Here is a 21,289-nt window from a genome sequence, read left to right on the forward strand (position 1 = left end):
ACATTCGACTTGTACCTGCGCCACCATTACTCAATAGATGCTCCCGGGATTAGCATTACTGCTGAAATCTCAGTTCGGTGGAGAACTCAGAGGCTGCGGGTCCAGTCAACACAATACATGCAAACCTGCCATGATAGTTGCGAGCCCAGGTTGGCGTAGCATTAACTGGGCTCCTTAGAGCTAATTTGGCAGGAACCAGCGCCATAACGCCCAAGGGTTCCCTTCGCACCAAATCACAAGAGCCGTGCGTCACCCGACCCTTTAAGGGACAGAAATTGCTGGCCGCACAGTTTAGAACTACCACAGGTGTACCGCCCCGCCGATCGGTCGGTCTTCGGCCACCATTTCCCCCTGAGTATTCAGTTGTAACTTAGGCTGAAAAGGTACAAGATGAATTAGAGTCATGGAGATCACGCAAGTTCCAAACAAAATAGTTTATTCGCAGACAGGTAGGTTATTAGCTTTAGAATATCACAATCAAGTATAAAATACACAAATTAAGAATAGAGATAGAGTAAATAATCATACCTAGCCTGCTTGGACTACACACAAACACAGAGTATAGAATATGCCGTGTGGAAAGTCGACTACGATCTTCCTGATACTTACATACACGTACAATATGCTGTGTGGGAAGTCGAATACGATCTTCCACTGCTACACATACATACATACATACATACATACATACACAAGACATGTTGTGTGGGAAGTCGAATACGATCTTCCCAGATTGGTCTGTCTCCCTTGCTTTTATGCCAAATCATACGTTTGAAACCAGGCGGCAGTGCCATAAATCAACCTGGAGGGGTGGTCAAATCTGGAATTTAGACCCCCACCGTTGGGGGTTGTTGAGTAGGGAAAATGAGATGATTACCAGGAGAGGACGTGTAGGTTTTCCCTTGGGATACTGAAACTATAGTTTATTAAATTCCATTTGGTATGAAATGTATCTCATCCGATTCCTTGATTTTATCAGATCACATCCATACCAAACAGATTACCCTTATGTTTTATTATGTTGCAGTTATCATGAAACTTCCCTCCTGATTATCCATTTTACATGCAATTCCTGTTACCATTACATAAGACTTAATGCAATAATACAAGGATCACATGGGCAATATTTTCAAGGTGTTACCGGGTCTATTTACTATCTTAATAGCAGTTTTGAATATTTAATCTAGGAGAACAGTCACCGGTGTAATGGCAGCAGTGCCCAAATGAGGGCACTGTGGCATTGTCCGGAGTCTTCCCCCTTGGAAGTGACCAGGTATGGGGTCACACCGAGGTCACCAATGTTCGGGAGGATTCTTTTCCCATGACCCAACTGGCCTTGGACCACTCAAAGATCTTAACTCCCCAACAGGTAGTCTAAACAACATTGGAACCCCAGCTCTCAGGCCCCTCACAAATGGCAGCCCTTCCTGACCTTAACCACTATGCTACAGGCTGCCCCATCATATCTATGAATGCTGTAGTTCGGAGTTTTCATGATAACTGCATTATGCTGTAAATATGTCTTTGTGCCTCTCATGGTAATATACCTTTTGGATAAACCTGATTTGGGTGAATGAAAGGAAAGGAGACATCCCAGACTGTTTGGTTTCTTCTCCTTATCTCCGAAATCCAGGCCTTAGTTCTTGACTCTAAAAGTGAGTCACCCATCTATAATTTACAGCCAGGCCCACCAGGCAGGGGGCTAAAACACATGGCTTCTACAGAGACAGCTTTTGCCCAGTTTCCCTGAATGGTTATGATATCAATGGTAGACTGTTACAAAAACTAGACCATTACACCAGTCACACTGAACACCAAACATCACTATATTCTGACCTGGGATTATCATGAAACATCTTTATGCCATCTCCAATATTCCTGTTCTGGAATGTGAGAAAAGGGGGCCCCCAGGGCCCAAGAAGGCGCCTCTAAGAATCCTTCTCTAGGTCTCCCCCACAGGCATGTGTGCCAACGGTGGGGGCTAACAATGTGTGCTCCAGGAGGGGGAAGTCAGCAAGCTGACCAGCGCATGAGACCAAATGTTACTTATGACTGGCTTACAGTATCCATGTGACCTCATTCGTAGCAGAGAGAACACTGTTCGCTCAGAAATTACCCCTGGCAAGCAAATAAGCAAAAGGTTATATAACCTTTTGAAACATTAGTGCTTGATGAGACTTAAGACCACTGGTTTTACATTCCTATTAGTTTGTGCAAGGCTCAGAAGGCTTGCTAGAATCTGTAAGTTTCACTTGCTGTCATTTAGGCATTTTCATTTAGATATGTTTTTTCTTCTTTCAGTTATTTATATTTTTAAGAATATTCATGTACCTTACTGACCTGTCAGGCATAATTGTTACCTTGCTAAACACAAAGACAGCAAAGAGTATGACACCTAATATTGAAGACAGGGGCACAACTTGCCCTCTTGTGCTTGATGAGAGATTGATGAGAGATTGCAGAAGGATTGAAAGAAAAACTCAGAAAATATATGTCTCATACTATAATGTCTTTATCGGTGTTTGCGTTCACCAATATGCCGTATGCACACATGTGGCATATTAATGTGCGATCTCCATATACCAATTACTTTTATATGCAAGTTTACGTACTGTGCATATACTTTACAAAATAAAGTACATTAATTCTGTACATTACAATATATGTATAATACCAGCAGTGATTTTTGTCAATTGTAAATGTATGGCAAATATTTTATTCAAATAACCATTCTAATGTATTTAAGTTGTATATTTTACCACACAGTTAAACATTTGGCTGTGTTTATTAATGGGACTGTTTTAGTCTTTTTGGGTTTATTTGCTTAAAAGCCCTTGCAAGAAAAAAAGTGTTATCTATCTCAATTATTTACAAAGGACAGATTTCACCATGGAGCAAAAGGTAAAAGGTAACATTATCTTCTAGTTTATATTTATTCAGGAGATATAAACTAGAATTTCAGGAGATCAGGAGTTTCAGAGATATTCAAATCCCTGTCTTCCACCAACAGTCATTGCATGGTCAAAGTGTATGCACTGCACTGCTGCCACACAATTGGCTGATTAGATAGTCGCATGAATAAGTAGGTGTAATAAAGTAAAAATGTTCCTAATAAAGTGCTCAGTGAGTGCATTGGACTTATTTTTTTACTTCTGCTGATTTAGCCCATCCACTTTTGACATGTTCTGTGTACATTAAGATTATTTTTCTTTTTCTTGCCTTGCAATTATGTCAGGCTTGAGGTCACGTCTGCTGCTCCTGTCTTCAGCTCATAGGCCTACTGATTCCTCCCACACACCCCACCCACTCGCCTCTCTCTGAGAGCACATAAGGTTTTAACACAGAGTTCTGCTGGGGTTTGTCAGTGCTGTTCTCAAACTTCATCATGTTGGGGCTGAGGACTGTGCTGCTCTATGCGTTTATCGCCACCATTACCCATGGGGCACTCATCATCTCCCAGGACACCCTGTCTCAGGTGAATTTCTGTCTTTTGTCTTTCCTGTCATTCTATTTATGTACTGTAAATAGTCTTACCTTGGGGCTAATAGGGAGGTTGTATTGACTAAACTGCGTCCATAGTGTCATGTGTAACGTGATATGTTTTTTTATACACCATAAGCATGCCTGTTTGCAGGTTTCCAGTTGCACTGTTGGCTTGTTTTAATCTTGATCACAAAGTGGTTCCCATTCCTTTCTTTCATACAGCACCATTGCCTGCAATAATCTATAAGTTATTAAAGCATAATCGTTTAGGCATTTGTTGTACATTAGGAATTGTGCTGGACTGTAATATCACATTGCAACAGGTAAAGTGGTGTCTCTGGCTATTTTCTTTAATTATATGAGCTATCTTTAATCTTCCTGCTGGGGCTCACATGTGACAGTATTTACCGTGGCTTCAGAAAGTATTCAGCCTATTATGAGACGGATCAGCTATCAGCGCGACAATAACCCAAAGAATACAGCTAAGACAATGCTGGAGTGGCCTTGGAACAAGTCTCTGACTGTCCTTGAATGTCCCAGCCAAAGTCAAGACATAAACCCCAAAGAACTGTGGAGTCTGCAGAATCGGTGGAGAGACCTGAAGATGGCAGGTCACAATCTAACAGAGCTTGAGAGAAATCCAAGTGTGCAAATATTGGAGAGACTTACCCAAGAAGACTGGAAGCTGTAATTGCTGCCAAATGGACTTGTACAAAGCACTGAATTAATATATACATTTTGGAAAAATATTTTTTTCATAAATTTGTCAAAATGTTGAAAAAGGTGTTTCACTTTGTCATTCTGGGTAATTGAGTATAGAATAATGGGCAAACATGGCAATTTTATCAATTTAAATGAAATCTACAAATAATAAAGTGGGAAAATTGTGAAGGGGTCTGAATACTTTCTGAAGCCACTGTATCGAGCTGGGCCATGGGGCTGAAAATGTAAATCATTTGTAAATGAAACTTTTTTAAACAATGCTCCACCTTTTCTTCCAGGATGCTAAGGTTGAGACTAGGCAGCTGAAGGTACTCTCCTCTATACCTCCACTCTGTAAAACCCCACGCTAACCCAACGACGGAATTTAGCGAGGGCTGAAGGTATGAGCGTGCTTGTCCTTCTGGTGTTGCTGAAAGAATACTAATAGGGTTAAAAATTAGTGGCCCCTATGCTGAGGTTCTAGATCAGCCAATAAATAAACCACGATACAAAGGCAGTAGTACCACTCTGCCTTCTACTCTTTACTGGTCCGGGCTGACCAAGAATCTCCACCATAGGGCCAATACATTCACCTTCATTTATCTGACTCCATTAGAATAATAATTTCCGCTCACTGTATCACGGCGTATAGCACCCGTAGGCCTATGATGGTAAATCCCTCGCCTCCGCATGGTAGTTAATTAATGTCGAGCACAGCCGTAGCTATGTTGGTCTGCTTGGGTCCCTAGGCTGTAAACAGATATACCCGAGAGTAGCTTTCCCTGCGACCTCTGTAATGACTACAGATAGCTAGTCAGTTTGTGAGGCGTGCACATAACGCGCGATGTGACATGCGGTGGTACCAGCAGAGGATTGTTCAGCGAGTTCTTCTCAGTACAGGATTCCTATAGCGATCAAGTCAAAATTATGAATAAGACATCCACCAAATGTGGACAACTAATCTAAATTATTATTCTAATGGAGTCAGATAAACGAAGGTGAATGTATTGGCCCGATTGTGGAGATTCTTGGTCAGCCCGGACCAGTAAAGGGAGTGGTACTACTGCCATTGTATCGTGGTTTATTTATTGGCTGATCTAGAATCTCCGCATAGGGGCCACTCATTTTTAACCGTATTAGTATTCTTTCAGAAACACCAGAAGGACAAGCACGCTGATACCTTCAGCCCTCACTAAATTCCGTCGTTGGGGTAGCATGGGGTTTTACACCTCCACCCCGACTTCAACACCTTATTACTGATGCCTATGTGGCATAGTGTCTGGAAAACAAATCTCATACAATCCAAACAACAAAGGCGCATAGGCTCCGGAACAACCCAAATCTTACTGGTGCTGACTGTCGTTTTCGTAATTTACGTTCATGTTTTCTGCTTTGTATTCAACAACTGGAGAAACTCACAATAAGCTCTTCAAATTCACAAATGATCATTGCAATATATATATATATATATATATATATATATATATATATTCATTCACCAGGTGGTGCGTCAGTAGCACCACCCATTCTGGCGCCATTGCAACAGATGTTATTCACAAATCGTATGTGTCTATGTCTTGATATAGTGTGCTAGTATTTGTATTATTTGTTTTGTACATTTTTGTTCATTGTTTTTCTGCAGAAGCGAAGCCCTGACAGTGAAGAGGTAAGAACTATTAAGCTTTCTTTTTTTCTTCTTTTTTTAATCTATTCATGGCTCCAACTGTATCTATTTATTTATCTTTTATGTTGCAGGTAGTCTGTTCAATTGTGCGAACAAATAAAACAACTATAAAGGCTTTCAGTCGCACAATAACATTCAGTAGTAAAATAGCATACAAATGAAGCAATTACATTCGTACACCATTTAGAAAATCAATTAAAAATCTAGTGATACATCAGGTGATTCCAATTCCTTTTTTTGCAAGAGTACTGAAATCCTATTTCAGCTCGGTGTTTACATGTGGTATATCTAAGAAAAAGAGAGACCTGATACCATAGTTACTAAATTTGTATTGCCCTCCAAAAGTATTGGAACAGCCAATACAATACAAATGCAGTGTTCACAGGCAAAACCCAAGGCTAAAACCAAGACTAGACATTCATAACTATTTATTGCTTAAACAATCAATCTAACAGGACATATTTGGGCAACAAGAAACACCTGTCAGTCACATGTTCCAATACTTTTTCTCACCTAAAAAAATGATGGTCTGATACAAAAGGTGATATGTTCTCAGTTGTTAAACAAATCTTGGTAAAAATACCAGGAAATAAAAGCTGAAATTCCAATCTGTCATCTCATGTACATCTTTTGACCTCAAACTCAATTGTCTTCAGTGTATTGCAAAAACAAAGGAATTGACCTTGCTGTTCCAATACTTTTTGAGGGGACTGTATATGTAATCAACAATGAGGGACAGTGGGAAAGTTTGTTAAGTAGAGCCTTTTCAACAAAATTGATTGCAGTTCCCTTATCTTCATTAAAGAGCTATACTTTTCCATATAAAACACAATAAGATCAATCAAAACATAGTAAGATGGTAAATGGTTGGTATTTATATATTTATATTCATTCAAAGCGCTGTACAGTTGATGCTTCTCATTCACCCATTCATACACACTTGCACTCCAACAGCGATTGGCTGCCATGCAAAGCACCAACCAGCTCATCAGGAGCATGTCGGGGTTAGGTATCTTGCTCAAGGACACTTCAACACACCCAGGGCGGGGTCAAACCGGCAACTCTCCGCCATACAACTGTTCTAACCGCCTGAGCCAATGTCATCTAGTGATAAAAAGCAATGCACAATGATGCACTGCATCAAGAGGCTTGAAAGTGAAAGAGACAGCAAAATGACTTCATAATCTAAAACAAAAATGACAATTGATTGTACTGTTGAATGATTCTCCCTCTTTGTAAGCAGGGCAAGGTGGTGGTACGCAGTGTGAAAGTGGTCTCTAAGGTGGCATCTCACTTTGCCCACACTGTCATGAGTTCCACTGCTATCAACAGAGCCAACTCATCCAAAGAAGTATTCTTTAATGTGGAGCTTCCCAAGACTGCCTTCATCACAAACTTCAGCATGTCAGTGACTTTGTGTAAACCATAAAATACAGTATGTACAGTATATGGCTTTATAATTCAAATAATGGAAGGGATCAAGCAGTATGTGAAATTAGACTCTGAAACATAGCAGGAAATCTCCATTGAACTCTCCCCTGCTGAAAATTCCAGCTAAGCGCAGTTTGATGGTGTTTTCTCTCTCTCACTGTGTGTGTGTTTCAGGGAGGTTGATGGAAAGCTGTATCTGGGTGAGGTGAAAGAGAAAACGAAGGCCAAGAAGGAATATCAGGCTGCAGTCTCGAAAGGACAAACTGCTGGATTGGTCAAGTAAGATAACACACCTGATCTGTTCAAATTCATTCAACATTTCCGTGTGGTAGCATTATCCAGAAACCAAGTAAAGTCTTCTTATGAATAAAATCGAGTGGTTAACCACAAAAGGCATTTGGGAGGGCTATATATTTCTAAGTGATTACCTTTCACAAATTATATCATTTTTACCTGTATTGTACGTTGCATTAATGTACGAAACGAGTGGGCAAATGAAGTTTATTATTATTATATTTTTGATATTAATTGCTGGTTGTAAATGATTCCCTCATGGTTAAAGCCATGAAATTACGTATTGCTAAAACAAAGCTACACAAGCTCAAACACAGTGGAAGTGGACTTTTGTTTTCTCACTGAAATGATTTTCTGAGATGTTTTTGAGCTGATACATATTATTGTGGCTGTATCCTGTGTGCTTGGAAAAAAATGGAGCCAAAGCCACAACACTGGACAAACCCCCTTTCAAAATTGATGATAATATCACCAAAATTGGGCACTGTACATTGTTTTTTTTTAAGCTACAGTATGTCGAGGCAGTTTTACGAAAAGGTGCCTGGAAAATCAGGTGCCCGAACTGAAGAATGCAAACAGTTTCAGCAAGGATAGTCAAGTTCGTAGTTGTTATTACAAGCAAAAGTCCATGCACGGACATAATCCATAATCCATAGTCCAAGAAAAGTCCAGTGGCAGGTAATCAAACACAGAACAGAAGGGTTATCCAAAAAGTTTGGGTACACAAAGGAGGTCAGAACACAGAACAAGCAGGCAGAGAACCGCTGGAAAGACCAGTCAAAAGACATTACAATCTGCCAAAGAAACTAGGCAAACAGACGGGTATAAATACACAGACAAATTAACTGAAATAACAAACAGGTGTGAGTGCAGGGAAATGGGTAATGAGACACAGGTGAAATGAATGAATGAATGAATGCATGACTGAAAAGAGTGCGGAAAGCAAACAAGGACAAGGGACACGAAAACAAAGCAGGAAACAGAAAATGCTAAGACTGGGGATTTTTATTTGAGCAAATCAAGAACACTCTCCAGGGTGTAGGCATACAGTAGATGTGTCAGACTGCCATAAAGAGAAGACTACATCAGCAGAACCACAGAGCATTAACGAAAAGATGCAATCCACTGGTAATCCTCAAGAACAGAATAACCAGATAATAGTTGGCTAAAAAGTATTTTTAAAAACTAGAGTCCTGGCACAAGGTCTTATGGATTGATGTAAGGGTGTAATTTATGGGAAAGGGGGGTTACAACCCTGCCAAAGTTTTAAAACTGGTCAAATAATCCCCCCCACCCCTTATAGAGCGCTGCATTTCTTGGGGTCCATGCATTTCAACCTGAGACAGATGAAACAAGTATTAAACACACTGCTACTGTAAAATAACCAAAAAAAAAAAAAGGTTGACCACCTCACCTGAATCCAGTTGAACATGCATATCACTTGCTGAAGACAAAACAAATTGAAACCGATGATGGCTAAAGTACAGGCGTGACAGTGCATCACCAGGGAAGATATCCAGTGTCTGGTGACACTGATGGGTCGCAAACTTCAGGCAGATATCAATGGCAAAGGATATGTGTTTGTGCCAAATTGTGGTGAAGAATTGCTGCATGCATCTACCTCCCAGGGATTTTGCACAGAATTTTATACATGCCATGTTTGTGTGTTTCAAGGGCATCTGGCAGAAAGATGGAGAAATTCTCTGTGTCTGTGAACATTGCAGCCAATAGTGAAGTCATCTTCACGCTGACCCATGAAGAGCTACTTCAGCGCAGTCACGGCAAATATGAGCTCATGACAAGAGTCAAACCCAAACAGCTGATCCAGAACTTTGAGGTTGGTGACACCATGCAAAAGACATAGTCATATATTTGAAAATGTGCACTTCAGCTGTGCAATATGCCATTGTCTATTTTGTTGTACCTTGACAGGAGTATGCGAGTACTATGTTTCTGTCTTTCATCAACAGATTATAGTAGACATTTATGAGCCTCAAGGAATTGCTTTTCTGGATGCCTCTGGTACTTTCATCAGCAATGACTTACTCCCTCTTGTGGAAAAAACTGTCACTGACACTAAGGTAATTGTCATACTGAAAAAGGAGAACAAATTATGTAGAAACTCAAGGGGATTAACAATAACCACAATAATAATTGGTAGTCTAGCGTCCAATTCCAATAAAAATATTGTCGGTGAAATGTCTCCCTGCCTCACCTCCAAACATATGGCTCTACCCCACTTAATGGCCCACAGCATTACATCTCGGTGTTTATCTCAAAAGGTGCACTGACACATGTGGTCTAATAGCCTACACATCACCACATGAAAGGGGATTGGCAAGGTCTGAAAAAATGTGTTGAACCTGCAGTACTGCATGGCTACAAAGAAAAGTTTGTACGCATCCTCTGGAGTTGGCATGCATATAAGAATATTTTCAGATCAGTTTTCATGTACAGTCAAGTCTATTTCGTGTCAAATCCATGAAACATATGCACTTTTTATAAATGAGTCGCTTGGATTATTGGTCAATAGTCTTATTTGATTGGCGCATTCACTGTTACATTTATTTATGAATGAATCATAGGGATATTCAAATCTACTCTTTCCCTCACCCCCACTCCCCCAACCAAGGCCCATATCACCTTCTCACCAACACTGGATCAGCAGAGGGCATGCCCTGGCTGTGATGGGACCCTGATTGATGGGGACTTCATTGTCAAGTATGATGTGAATCGAGAGAAAGGCATTGGTGATGTTCAGGTCAGTGACTCGTGCTTCATAATAGAGATTCCAAATTATGTAAAAAGTAGGCAGTGAAATATACTGTTATTAGTTTTTTCTTTTTTAGATTGACCTGGCAATGAAATATGTTTTTTGTTTTATTTTAAATAGGTTTTGCTAAATCTGGTGTCCTCAACATAGGTCAAATTCATTCCTATAGATGAGAAATTATGGTAAACAACTGAACACGAAGCATGGAGAATTGTAATCCCCAAATATCTACATCTTCAGTGATATTAATTTTGAGCAGGCAAAATGCTATGAATATATTTTCCATTGGTATTGTGAGTGGGTTTGTTTTGACAGACAAATAGTAACTCTTGAATCCTTCTTTGTTCCTCTCCCAGATAGTAAATGGGTACTTTGTGCATTTCTTTGCCCCCACGGATTTGCCCCATATGCCAAAGAACGTTGTTTTTGTGATAGACCTCAGTTTTTCAATGAGGGGGAACAAAATGCGACAGGTGAGTCAGTTTGCACGTGGAGAAGATGACACACTGATTTGTGTTATGGAAGTGTTTTATTGGGTTTCTTAGCATAGGTGATAATAAATGCATCATTACATGCACAGCACATGGCTATCAGTCATTACAGAAACCAGGTTTGTTTAAATAGGTTTTTAGGTTACTAAAACTTAATATCACATACCTAATATTGTATGGAAGGCTGTTCCAGAGCCAAGGGTTTTCTTCATTTTAATGTCAATTACTCTAGAACTGGCAAACGAACAGCCAAAAGTCCAGAGCTGGCAGAGCTGAGGGGCCTTGGAGGACAATGGGGAGTTAAAAGTTTGCTGCCTTCTATGTGATTAATACAACTTTAAAATTGGTTCAAAGAGAAACAGGCAACCAGTGTAGCAATGCTAATATTGAGTTTATGTGGAAAAATGTTTTTTTTTTATGTATTCAACAGTGGTATGCAGAAGAGCATCTATGAACACACAACGCATCATAAGTGGATAGGCTACAGCAGTAGAAGTTTAAATAATAAGTCTAATAAATACCTAATAAAGTGCTCACTGAGTGTAAATATTGTTTTAATAGTGTATATAATTACTATTAAATGATAATTTTTTTCTGCAAATCATAGGTGCTAAAATTATTCTCACCCCTGGTTTAATACAGTTCTGGTTTAAACACCCCTGGCAAAGATGACCGCCATCAGTATTTTCCTATAATTTGTGATACATTTAGAGAAAACATTTGGATGGATTTTTGACCATTCCTCCATGCAGAACTTTTCAGAATCATTGATATCCCCTCTTCAGGTCAGACCACAGGTATTTGATGGGATTTGAGTCAGGAGACTGAGATGGCCATTGCAGAACATGGATGTTGTTTTCCCTTAACTATGGGGTGTGTGTGGGGGGAGAGGTGGTCTTAATGCCATTGAAGCACACAAGATGCTTTTGTACCACTGTAAACATTTACAACCTTTCCCTCAGTCTTAGACTTGCATGTTAGGTGTTAACTAAATGCACGTCAGGTGTTAGAGGGTCCCTCAGTAATGATTCTGTCACTCCCTCAGACCCGTGAGGCCTTGCTGACTATCCTGGATGATCTCAGTGAAGAGGACTACTTTGGTATAGTCCTATTTGCCACCTTTACTGAAAGAATGAAACCATCCCTGATCAAGGCCACGAAAGAGAATGTTGAAGAGGCAAAGGAATATGTCAGGAAAATTGATATCCGTGGATGTGAGTGGGAATCAATCCTTTAGCAATATCTTTTTTATAAGTATATACTGTGCTCTCCAATAATGTTTGGGACCAAGACATATTTTTGTCTTGATTTGGCTCTACTCTACATTTTTTTGTGATCAGCAATTGACATGTGGTTGAAGTGGAGATCCTTTGACATTTTGGTTTTACTATCTTAGTAAATATTAAACCTTTATTTGACTTGAGATTAAAGCCTCTTTTACAAGGGGAGAGGGCCAAAGCTAGGGGTGTGAACGGTTAACCGGTTAACCGAAACTGATTTGTAACCGGTTACCAAAAATTGATAATTGATAACCGATAACCGATTTTTTTTTCTGAAGGTGAAATTGTAAGCTCAGTTTAAAATAAATGCATGTGTATTTTTGCGGTTCTAAACTAGCAATCGACTAGCTTCAGTAGTTTGAACAAGCAATCTGGCCATTTCAGGGGGTTTAAAATGCAAACACCACAGGGAATTGAATGCTACAGTATTAGAGTTATCAAAGAATTTCTGTGCCTGTTGGTTGACTTATGGGTAATTGTAAGTTATGTCGTTTCCTAAGATTCACAGAAGATCCGTGTTTAGTCGTTGACACGCAAATTCGAAGTATGGCAAACTGAACGTAGCTTTCCACTCTGTATCTACATAAAAATAAAGCAATACATCATTGCACCAAATATTACAATACGCTGTTTACATTGAAATCCACAAGCTACAGTCGTACTAGAAAGCAATCTGCGCTCATTTTGGAGGGTTAAGAATGCAAACACCGCATGGAATTGAATGCTACAGTACTACAATTGTCAAATAATTTCTGTGTGTTTTACATCTGTAGCTGTTAGTTCAATTATGGCTTATTCTATGGCGTTTGTTCATCCGTGTTTATTCGTTGACACAGAGAAGAGGGATGAAAACCAAAAAAAGCATTGTCTTCTTAAAAGAATGAAACAGGGCCTCTGCAATAGTCTTAGCAGATGTATTGCGGGGGGATATTGGATATCGGGTGGCATCGTCTAATAGGACTAACACAAAGCGATATCCTTTTGTGCTCTGCTCTAATGGTCCGATGAGATCCATGCCAATTCTTTCAAAGGGCACCTCTATTAAGGTAATGGATATAAAGGTGCTTTTGGAATGGTCACAGGATTAACTTTTTGACACTCGGGGTACAGTGTACACCACCGAAGTCTCCCCCGTATAACCGGGCAATAAAAAATAAAAGTAGATGCTGTAATTGAACATTTTTCAGAGGAGTCTTTATGTCTTTTGCTTTAGGCTGTGTGTCTCTCTGCATGGCTTTCATTTAAGTCATATGATGTGCCTCCTCCATCTTCCCTTAGATACCAACATCAATGATGGTGTGCAGGATGCAGTTAAAATGTTGCTAGAAGACAAGGCTAACAACAAGCTGCCTGAAAGGAGTATGTCCATGGTTATCTTGCTGACAGATGGGCAGCCTAGTTCCGGTATGTTCAAGTGTATTAAGACTGATGTTCTCATAGTCAGACAACACAACCAAAACACACATGAAAATACTGTTACTAGCCATTACTAAACAATGACAGCATGTGACTCACATGAAAGAATAGTATATATACAAATATGGCATTATTGGGAATGGTTTTTAAGTGTGTGTTTGCTTGTGCCTGTGTGCAGGGGAGACACGGCTTGACAAAATCCAGGAGAATGCACGGAATGCAATGAATGACAGCATGACATTTTTCTGCCTTGGATTTGGCTATGATGTTGATTATGATTTTTTGAATGTGATGGCAACACAGAACAATGGATTGGCCAGAAGGATCTACGAGGACTCTGATGCTGCCTTACAACTGCATGTGCTGACCCCTTATTAACCCCTACATTATTATATTTATTTTATTATACAGTACCCTTGCTGTAATCCTGTTGTATACCTACTGGGCTCTAATTTAAAAGTACTACTATGTAGTTAATTATACTGCAAGAACTTTGTGTTATTTTTTATTCTTTAACTGTTTTAGAGTTAAATGGACACAGAGAATTTCACTGTGTTCAGGACTATACTGTATATGTTTTGTCTGTGCATGAATGCATACGTGTGTGTGCGCATGATTGTGAGCTCATAGATGCATTGTTCTCACACAGTTATTTGTTTTAGGGTTTCTACTCTGAGGTAGCCAGCACTTTGCTCTCTGAGGTAAACATGCATTATCCAGAGAATGCTGTTGACTCACTGACCAACCATCACTTCAAGCAGCTCTTCAATGGATCTGAGATTGTTGTAGCTGGCCGTCTGGCTGACATTGAACTGAACAACTTCCTGGTGGAGGTGTCAGCACGGGGGGTGAGATACATTATCACTGTTTTATGTGTTTTCATGTGTATGGGAATGGTTCATGCTCACCTATGTTACTGAATGACATGAAAAAAGGAATAAAGTAAAAACAATGCAAGACAGGCCTGACACACGCACAGATGGTCACCAACATCCACCGTTGAGAAGGACAAGAGCATGGAGAACACATGCTTGTGTGAATTCCCAAATCTCAGTATTTTACAGAAGCCAAGTTATGAAACAGGTCATTCCAGGAAAGGAGGAAAAGAAAATATATATTTAGTTAATTTTCTTATTGTTCTACAGTGCTTTCCACCACTATACATTATCTTGCATCATATTCAACACCACCCTAAAATAAATTCCCCTTCTACACACCACTATATTTACTACCCCATGATAATGCACAATGCCCAGACTTTATGATAATTTTCTCCCCAGTTGGAAGAAGATATCTCTTACAAGGGTCAAGCCAACACCCTGGACTGGAGTGTGGTGTTCCCTGATGACAAGTACATCTTTGGAGACTTCACAGAGCGTCTTTGGGCATACCTCACAATCCAACAGTTGCTGAGCAAGAAGTCAGTATGAATCTCTGTAGTAACAGTACACGTTACTTATGCCCTAAGGCAGGAGTGCCACCCGGATCCCCAGAATTGTACACATCCACTGTATCACATTTGAAATCATATTTCAAGTCTGTGACTTTCCACCCTTTCCACCCTCTAAATAAAGGCACCAACTCACAGATTAGAAATGTCTCTGTCATATGGAGGGATTCTTCATTCTGCCCTCTCTGGATGTGTGTCTCCACAGGGACAGTGGCCCAGAACACGAGAGGGCGAATGCCACCGCCCGGGCTCTGGAAATGTCCCTGAAGTACAATTTTGTCACTCCGCTCACCTCCATGGTGGCCACAAAACCCCAGAGTGACGAGGCCCCACCGGACACACTCATCGCTGACAAACTGACTGAGGGTAGGATTTGGAGTTGGGAGGGCAGGCAGAACAGCCACAGTAGCGTGCAATGCTCACAGACTGTTGAGCTACAGTGTAATCTGCTTTCATAAGCAAAATCACTGAGAGGCATTAGAAATTCATAGGGTCACAATTACAACCAATTCAGGCTGCTGTTGGTTAACTGTTCATGATCTTCATATCTAAACAGTCTAATCTCTGACTGGTGCTCCCAAGCATTGATAAAAGCATGTTTTGTTGACATTTTGCTTTTGATGTTGGTTTATAGGTGAGCGATCACGTTCAGCTCTTGGTGAGTATTGGTCAGCAACAAAACACCCCCTATTTACTTTTTTTGATTCTTATACTTTTGTCCATTGCTCTTTCAAACCAGATTTTGGAGTTTTCTGAAATCACAGTCAAATTCAGACAAATGTTAGCAGTTTGGCTTGGCAATTGGTAAATATACTGTGTATTCCATGATTAGACCAGTAGTCTTAGGATGGAAGTCTAAATTTATGGAAATTTCTGTTGTCAGTTGCCAAATATTCAGGATTACATTACATTATTGGCATTTGGCTTATCCAGAGCGACGTACAGTTGAGTAGACTAAGCAGGAGACAATCCTCCCCTGGCGCAGTGCAGGGTTAGGGGCCTTGCTCAAGGGCCCAACGGCTGTGCGGATGTTATTGTGGCTACACCGGGATTAGAACCACCGCCCTTGTGTGTCCCAGTCATTTACCTTAACCACTACGCTACAGGCCACCCCTGCAGGATTAGCACGTTGGACACATGAAGTTGGACATACGATGGGATATGTGCTGTGATACTTATCCCCACCTGTCCCACAAGGTGATAATGACAAAAATGCATTTCTGATTCCAGGCCAGACCAGGTACACAAGCCCATCATATCATTACAACCCTGTTACAAGCGGTACGTCCACAATTGGGATTTCCTTTCCTTTACTTCCTTTAAATATTATTGTAAGGTTACACATGCTACATTATCAAATATTTTGCTATTGTGTATTTGGTGAAATACAATAGTATGAATTATGTAATCTGACCAGTTTAGCCATCCATGGCAAAACACAAATACCATACAACAACAAGTTTACCAGACAGCTTGCTTGAAGTGAGCAAGCCTGTCTACATTAGAATGAGCTGTTTTGGAGCTGCAACTTTTCTGATATTAATTACCAGTGGACGGTGACCCCCACTTCATCATCAATGTGCCAGAACAGAATGACTCTCTGTGTTTCAACATTGACGATGCGCCTGGAACCATCTTCAATCTGGTTAGAGACCCATTGCCAGGTGAGATCAGGGGTACAACCAGTAGTACAGTACTGTGCAAAAGTCTTGAGCACCTGTATAACATTCTGTACAGAAAACATTCTTTCAAAAAAATTCTATGAAAGGTCCTACATAAACGTACAATACATTTTACATACATTTTAGTAATTTGGCAGAATAGCTAAAAACTGAATCAAATCAATATTTTTTGTGACCACCCTTCGGTGTTAAAATTGCATCACTTCTCTGAGATAGCCAACACTGTCCTTCAGTTCTATAAGACTATCAGCAGGGAGGTTGTTCCAAGCATGTTGGAGAACTTGCCAGTTCTTCTGCAGACTTTGGTTGGCTCCTTGCTTCTGATCTCAGACAGCCTTGATCAAGTTTTTATATAAAAAGTAGTCAATTGCTTACAGTAATATGTTACTTTTTAAAATGAAATACAAAATGTCTGTTAAATTAAATATTTTGGAAAATGAATATTTGTAAATCTCAAATGTGTTCTTTTATACTAACACACACCAAAAAATAAACATATATATAATAAAGTCTAGGGTGCCTAAGACTTCTGCACAGTACTGTATATGAAATGAGTGTGTGGGGAGATGCAATTTGCGTCATTCCTGTATAGAATGCATGTGGTGTGGACAGTGCGGTTTTGCAGAATGTAGGCCATGAAGTTAGAAAATCACTACAAAAAATTCCATTCCATCTGACTTTGTGTACTCACAATGATTGTAATTCTGAATAACTTGGCTTATTCAGTAAAACTGTTAACCTGCTATGGTAAGGTTGCATCGGTTGTGCTGCCATTTTGATGGTGGGTTGAACATACACATCGCTGCTGGGTACAATTGAGAGATGCAGTCCTGATGTGTGCCCTGTGACCCCTGAACCCCCTGCAGGAATTGTGGTCAATGCGCAGACTATTGGGGACAAGAAGGTAGACCCTGGGAGCAGAATTAATACTTACTTTGGCCGGTTTGGGATCCTTCACAAGAAGCTTGGGTTCCAGCTGGAGGTAACCACCCAGAGTATCACAGTCTTACAGAGCGGGACACAGACTTCACTCTCCTGGTCCACAACTGAATCCTTCAAGTGGCCCAGGTGAGCATTGAGTAAAAGTTCTTCACCAGTCTTCCCAGGCAAGCACAGACTTTGGTCCAACACCATGTCCTTCAAGTGGCTCTGGTGGACAGTTATTTGAGCCTTCCCTTAGACCCCAAAGATGAGTGCAATTATGTGGGTGCCAAAAGATTAAGGTCTAACAAAGGATTTGTTTGTGTGGAGTATGTAAGTAAAACAAAACCGAGATACAGGCAAGGACGCTTCTACAATGCAAACTGGAAAACTAATGGGCTCAACCCAGTCATAGGAAGATGTTGTCTGACCTATGCCAAACTAGTCATCAGTCCACCCCAAAAACCTTTTGTCATTTGTGCATTTTAGAGCAGTTCATTTAATTTTGAAAGGACAACATATAACACACTAAACAAATGCCATACTGGGCACTTCTAACAACGTTAAAAACAAAAAGGAGGACGTATGAAAAATGGAGATGAGTCCACAAAATGATCACTTCTGCACAATATTGTTATTTAAGCAGCATCCAGCACCCACAAAAAATATTTAATAATGTGACATGGCCATACACCATCATGTGAATCACATGAACTACAATGCTCTGTCTTGCAGCATTGACCTGCAGGTGACAAAGGACCGAAGTCTGACTGTCGCCCTGAAGGACTCGGTGAAGTTCATCATTATCTTGCACAAGGTGTGGGAGAAGCATCTGTACCATAGGGATTACCTGGGTTTCTACACCCTGGACAGCCACCTCCTCTCCCCCGCTGTTCATGGCCTACTGGGTAAGACCAGGGGCTGGGCTAGCTTGGGGAGTCATTGAATCCTGCCTGTACATCTGTAGCTCACTGTGAACTGATTTTCAATGTTATTTTAGTTGAATAACACATAATAAGTCTGTGTGTAAAAATAAGTCTCCCACATACAGGCCAGTTTTACAATGGTGTGCATTTTGAGATTGGTGAGCTTCATCATGGAGATTCCCCAGACAAACCAGATGCCACAATGACAGTAATGGGATCACGACTCTCTGTTACCAGGTAACAAAAAATTACACAAACATCCCTGATTCAGGTGCACACACACACACACACATACGCACACACACACACACACACACACACACACACACACAACCAGACTGCAATACTACATTTTGGAATCTCTGTTATTCACATGCATTGTGTGGCTCTGTGGTACAGGGGCTGGCAGCGGGACTTCCGTTGGGATGTGAAGAATGGGGAACGTGTGCCATGCTGGTTCATTCACAACAACGGCACAGGACTTATAGAAGGCACAGCCAGTGACTACATTGTTTCTGGAATATTCAAAACCAGCTAAGCTGTACCAAATCATTTCATTCTGATATGACATGAACGCTGCATTAGGCTTTTTTCTATGGGTGACCTCTCTTTACATTCCATTTTCTGCTGTATTTGAAGACTTTGTGAACACACACCTTTGATGTGCGATTACTTGGTAAGCTGTAAAAAAAAAAAGCTGTGTCTACGCGTGTTTGATAAATCTGGCGGAATTTGTTAGTTCGGTTCCGATCACACATAGCTTTGCACAAGGATTTCCTAAATTCTTAAAATGTGTTTTGCCATAGACAAGGACTCAGTTAATCAAAGTCTGAAAAGCTAACATTGGGTCTGTAATTTGGTGAAAGGGACAAAAGATTAAAGTGTATTAGGCCAGCATACTATCATCTACAGTATGAAAATGTTTACTATCTATTTCATTGTCTTCCTCTGCACCTTACCATGTCATTAATCGGCAGATATCAGGTTCAATGGAAACAACCTCAAAGAAATGTGATGATGAACTCTCTTTGTCCAACTTGTTTGCAATCACAAAAATAAAGGGAAGCATGGATATGTATAAATATATAATTATTTTCTCATTCCTAAATTTTAATTAAGAAAAAGGAAGAAAATAATAATTCTGAGGGGCCAAAAGTTTGTGTGCGTTCATGTAGGTATTGGATTAATGCTATTTATTGGATTTAGTGGCAGTATTACAATGACTACATGCCCTAAGGTTTGTGCAACACAGCCTGTCTCTGTCATAGTGTGGATGAAACAAAACCCACAAGTGCTTTTCAGAAATACCAGGGGGCAGTGGAATCCCTTCTTGACATGCTTTTTGAGCTGCAGCTGATGTAATCTCCAAGGGCTTGGCACTCCAGCACATTGGGCAGATGTGCTACACTCTGTGATGCTAGAACAGTGGAGTTTACCTTTGCACCCCTGCTATGCAGCTCACATCTAATGCACAGCCAGTCAGTCCTAACAGATTGGGACCACTTATAGCCTGTGTTTGTGAGTGCATGCATGCATACTACATTACATTATTACATTATAGACATTTGGCAGATGCTCTTATCCAGAGCGACGTACAACAAAGTGTATATTACATTACATTACATTACGTGGCATTTAGCAGACACTCTTATCGAGAGCGATGTACAACAAAGTGCAAATCAAACACAAGAACAAGTGCAAAGAGGACCTGAGAGGACAGTACAGTTCCGAGTCCTAGTGTAAACATACAGAAATTCAGAACCCTGGAAGAGTACAATCAACTTTCAATATACTCATAACCAAGTTTAGTTTCAAGTGCTAAGAGTAACAAATAAAACTAAAATAAGATTGGGCCTCGTAGATTAATCTGACAATGGATTATATCAATAAAACTAGCTCAGGCTGACCCCTTAACTGCCAGGAAAGCTGGCACCAATGTTTTAAATTTGATGCGAGCCGTAACAGGCAGCCAGTGGAGGCAAGTGAGCAGGGGGGTGACGTGGGAGTGTCTGGGGTGGTTCAGCTCAGGATGTCACTCAGGCAAGCAGAGATGTGGGCTGAAACCTGTAAATGGTAAATGGTAAATGGTTGGCATTTATATAGCGCCTTTATCCAAAGCGCTGTACAATTGATGCTTCTCATTCACCCATTCATACACACACTCACACACTGACGGCGATTGGCTGCCATGCAAGGCAACGATCAGCTCGTCAGGACAAAGTGCATACCCATAACCAGGGACAAGTGCACCGAAAGACCCTCAAGGGAAGTTTATTTTCAAGTGTTAAAAATAACAAATAGAACTAAGATAAGATTGGGCCTTGTAGATTAATCTGACAATGCATTATATCAATAAAACTATATATTTTTTTACTATATATTTGTTGGATACTGCAAGGATTGTTTCTCCTGAATATTTTTTTCATCCTGTTCAACAGGAAAATTTATCAGGAAAAACAATTCTTGTAGTATCTACTGCATATCTGGCAGCAGCATGATGGTTTGATGCTCATTTGATACCATGGTCCCTTCCTGACTTAAAGCCATAGGCATGCAGGGTCTGATGACCTTTGGAGTGTCTGGGAAGGTTGAAGACCAGACGAGCTGCTGCATTCTGGATGAGTTGGAGAAGTCTGATGGAAAATGCCAGAAGGCCAGCCAAGAGAGATTTGCGGTAGTCCAGGAAGGACAGTACCATAGCTTGGACCACAAGCTGGGTTGAGTAAGGGGTGAGAAAGGGGTGGATACTCTGGATG

At 40.5% G+C, this 21,289-nt stretch overlaps 1 protein-coding gene across 1 annotated transcript; it reads left to right on the forward strand.

Annotated features, from left to right (window-relative positions):
* Positions 1 to 3,343: 3,343 nt before the first annotated feature.
* LOC133109608 (inter-alpha-trypsin inhibitor heavy chain H3-like) lies at positions 3,344 to 19,622 on the forward strand. The gene is made up of 22 exons (XM_061219009.1): positions 3,344 to 3,475; positions 4,485 to 4,514; positions 5,828 to 5,851; positions 7,113 to 7,273; positions 7,475 to 7,579; positions 9,269 to 9,431; positions 9,565 to 9,675; positions 10,227 to 10,355; positions 10,724 to 10,840; positions 11,904 to 12,072; positions 13,417 to 13,542; positions 13,733 to 13,914; positions 14,217 to 14,402; positions 14,835 to 14,974; positions 15,210 to 15,370; positions 15,639 to 15,662; positions 16,235 to 16,285; positions 16,555 to 16,668; positions 17,553 to 17,754; positions 18,343 to 18,515; positions 18,659 to 18,770; positions 18,933 to 19,622. Exons 1-22 carry the CDS (start codon positions 3,386 to 3,388, stop codon positions 19,069 to 19,071), a joined length of 2,709 nt encoding a protein of 902 aa, XP_061074993.1. The 5' UTR covers positions 3,344 to 3,385; the 3' UTR covers positions 19,072 to 19,622.
* Positions 19,623 to 21,289: the final 1,667 nt, after the last annotated feature.

This window comes from Conger conger, chromosome 14 (genome assembly GCF_963514075.1).
Source record: "Conger conger chromosome 14, fConCon1.1, whole genome shotgun sequence".
Classification (NCBI taxonomy): Eukaryota; Metazoa; Chordata; class Actinopteri; order Anguilliformes; family Congridae; genus Conger; species Conger conger.

What these genes read in the sequence shown, in the direction of transcription:
- LOC133109608 (XM_061219009.1), top strand. Translation starts at nt 3,386, where the DNA reads ATGTTGGGGCTGAGGACTGTGCTGCTCTATGCGTTTATCGCCACCATT. An exon ending in TGGAGGTGTCAGCACGGGGG is followed by an intron (nt 14,403 to 14,834) that starts GTGAGATACATT and finishes TTTTCTCCCCAG; the next exon opens with TTGGAAGAAGATATCTCTTA. An exon ending in GAATCCTTCAAGTGGCCCAG is followed by an intron (nt 17,755 to 18,342) that starts GTGAGCATTGAG and finishes TCTGTCTTGCAG; the next exon opens with CATTGACCTGCAGGTGACAA.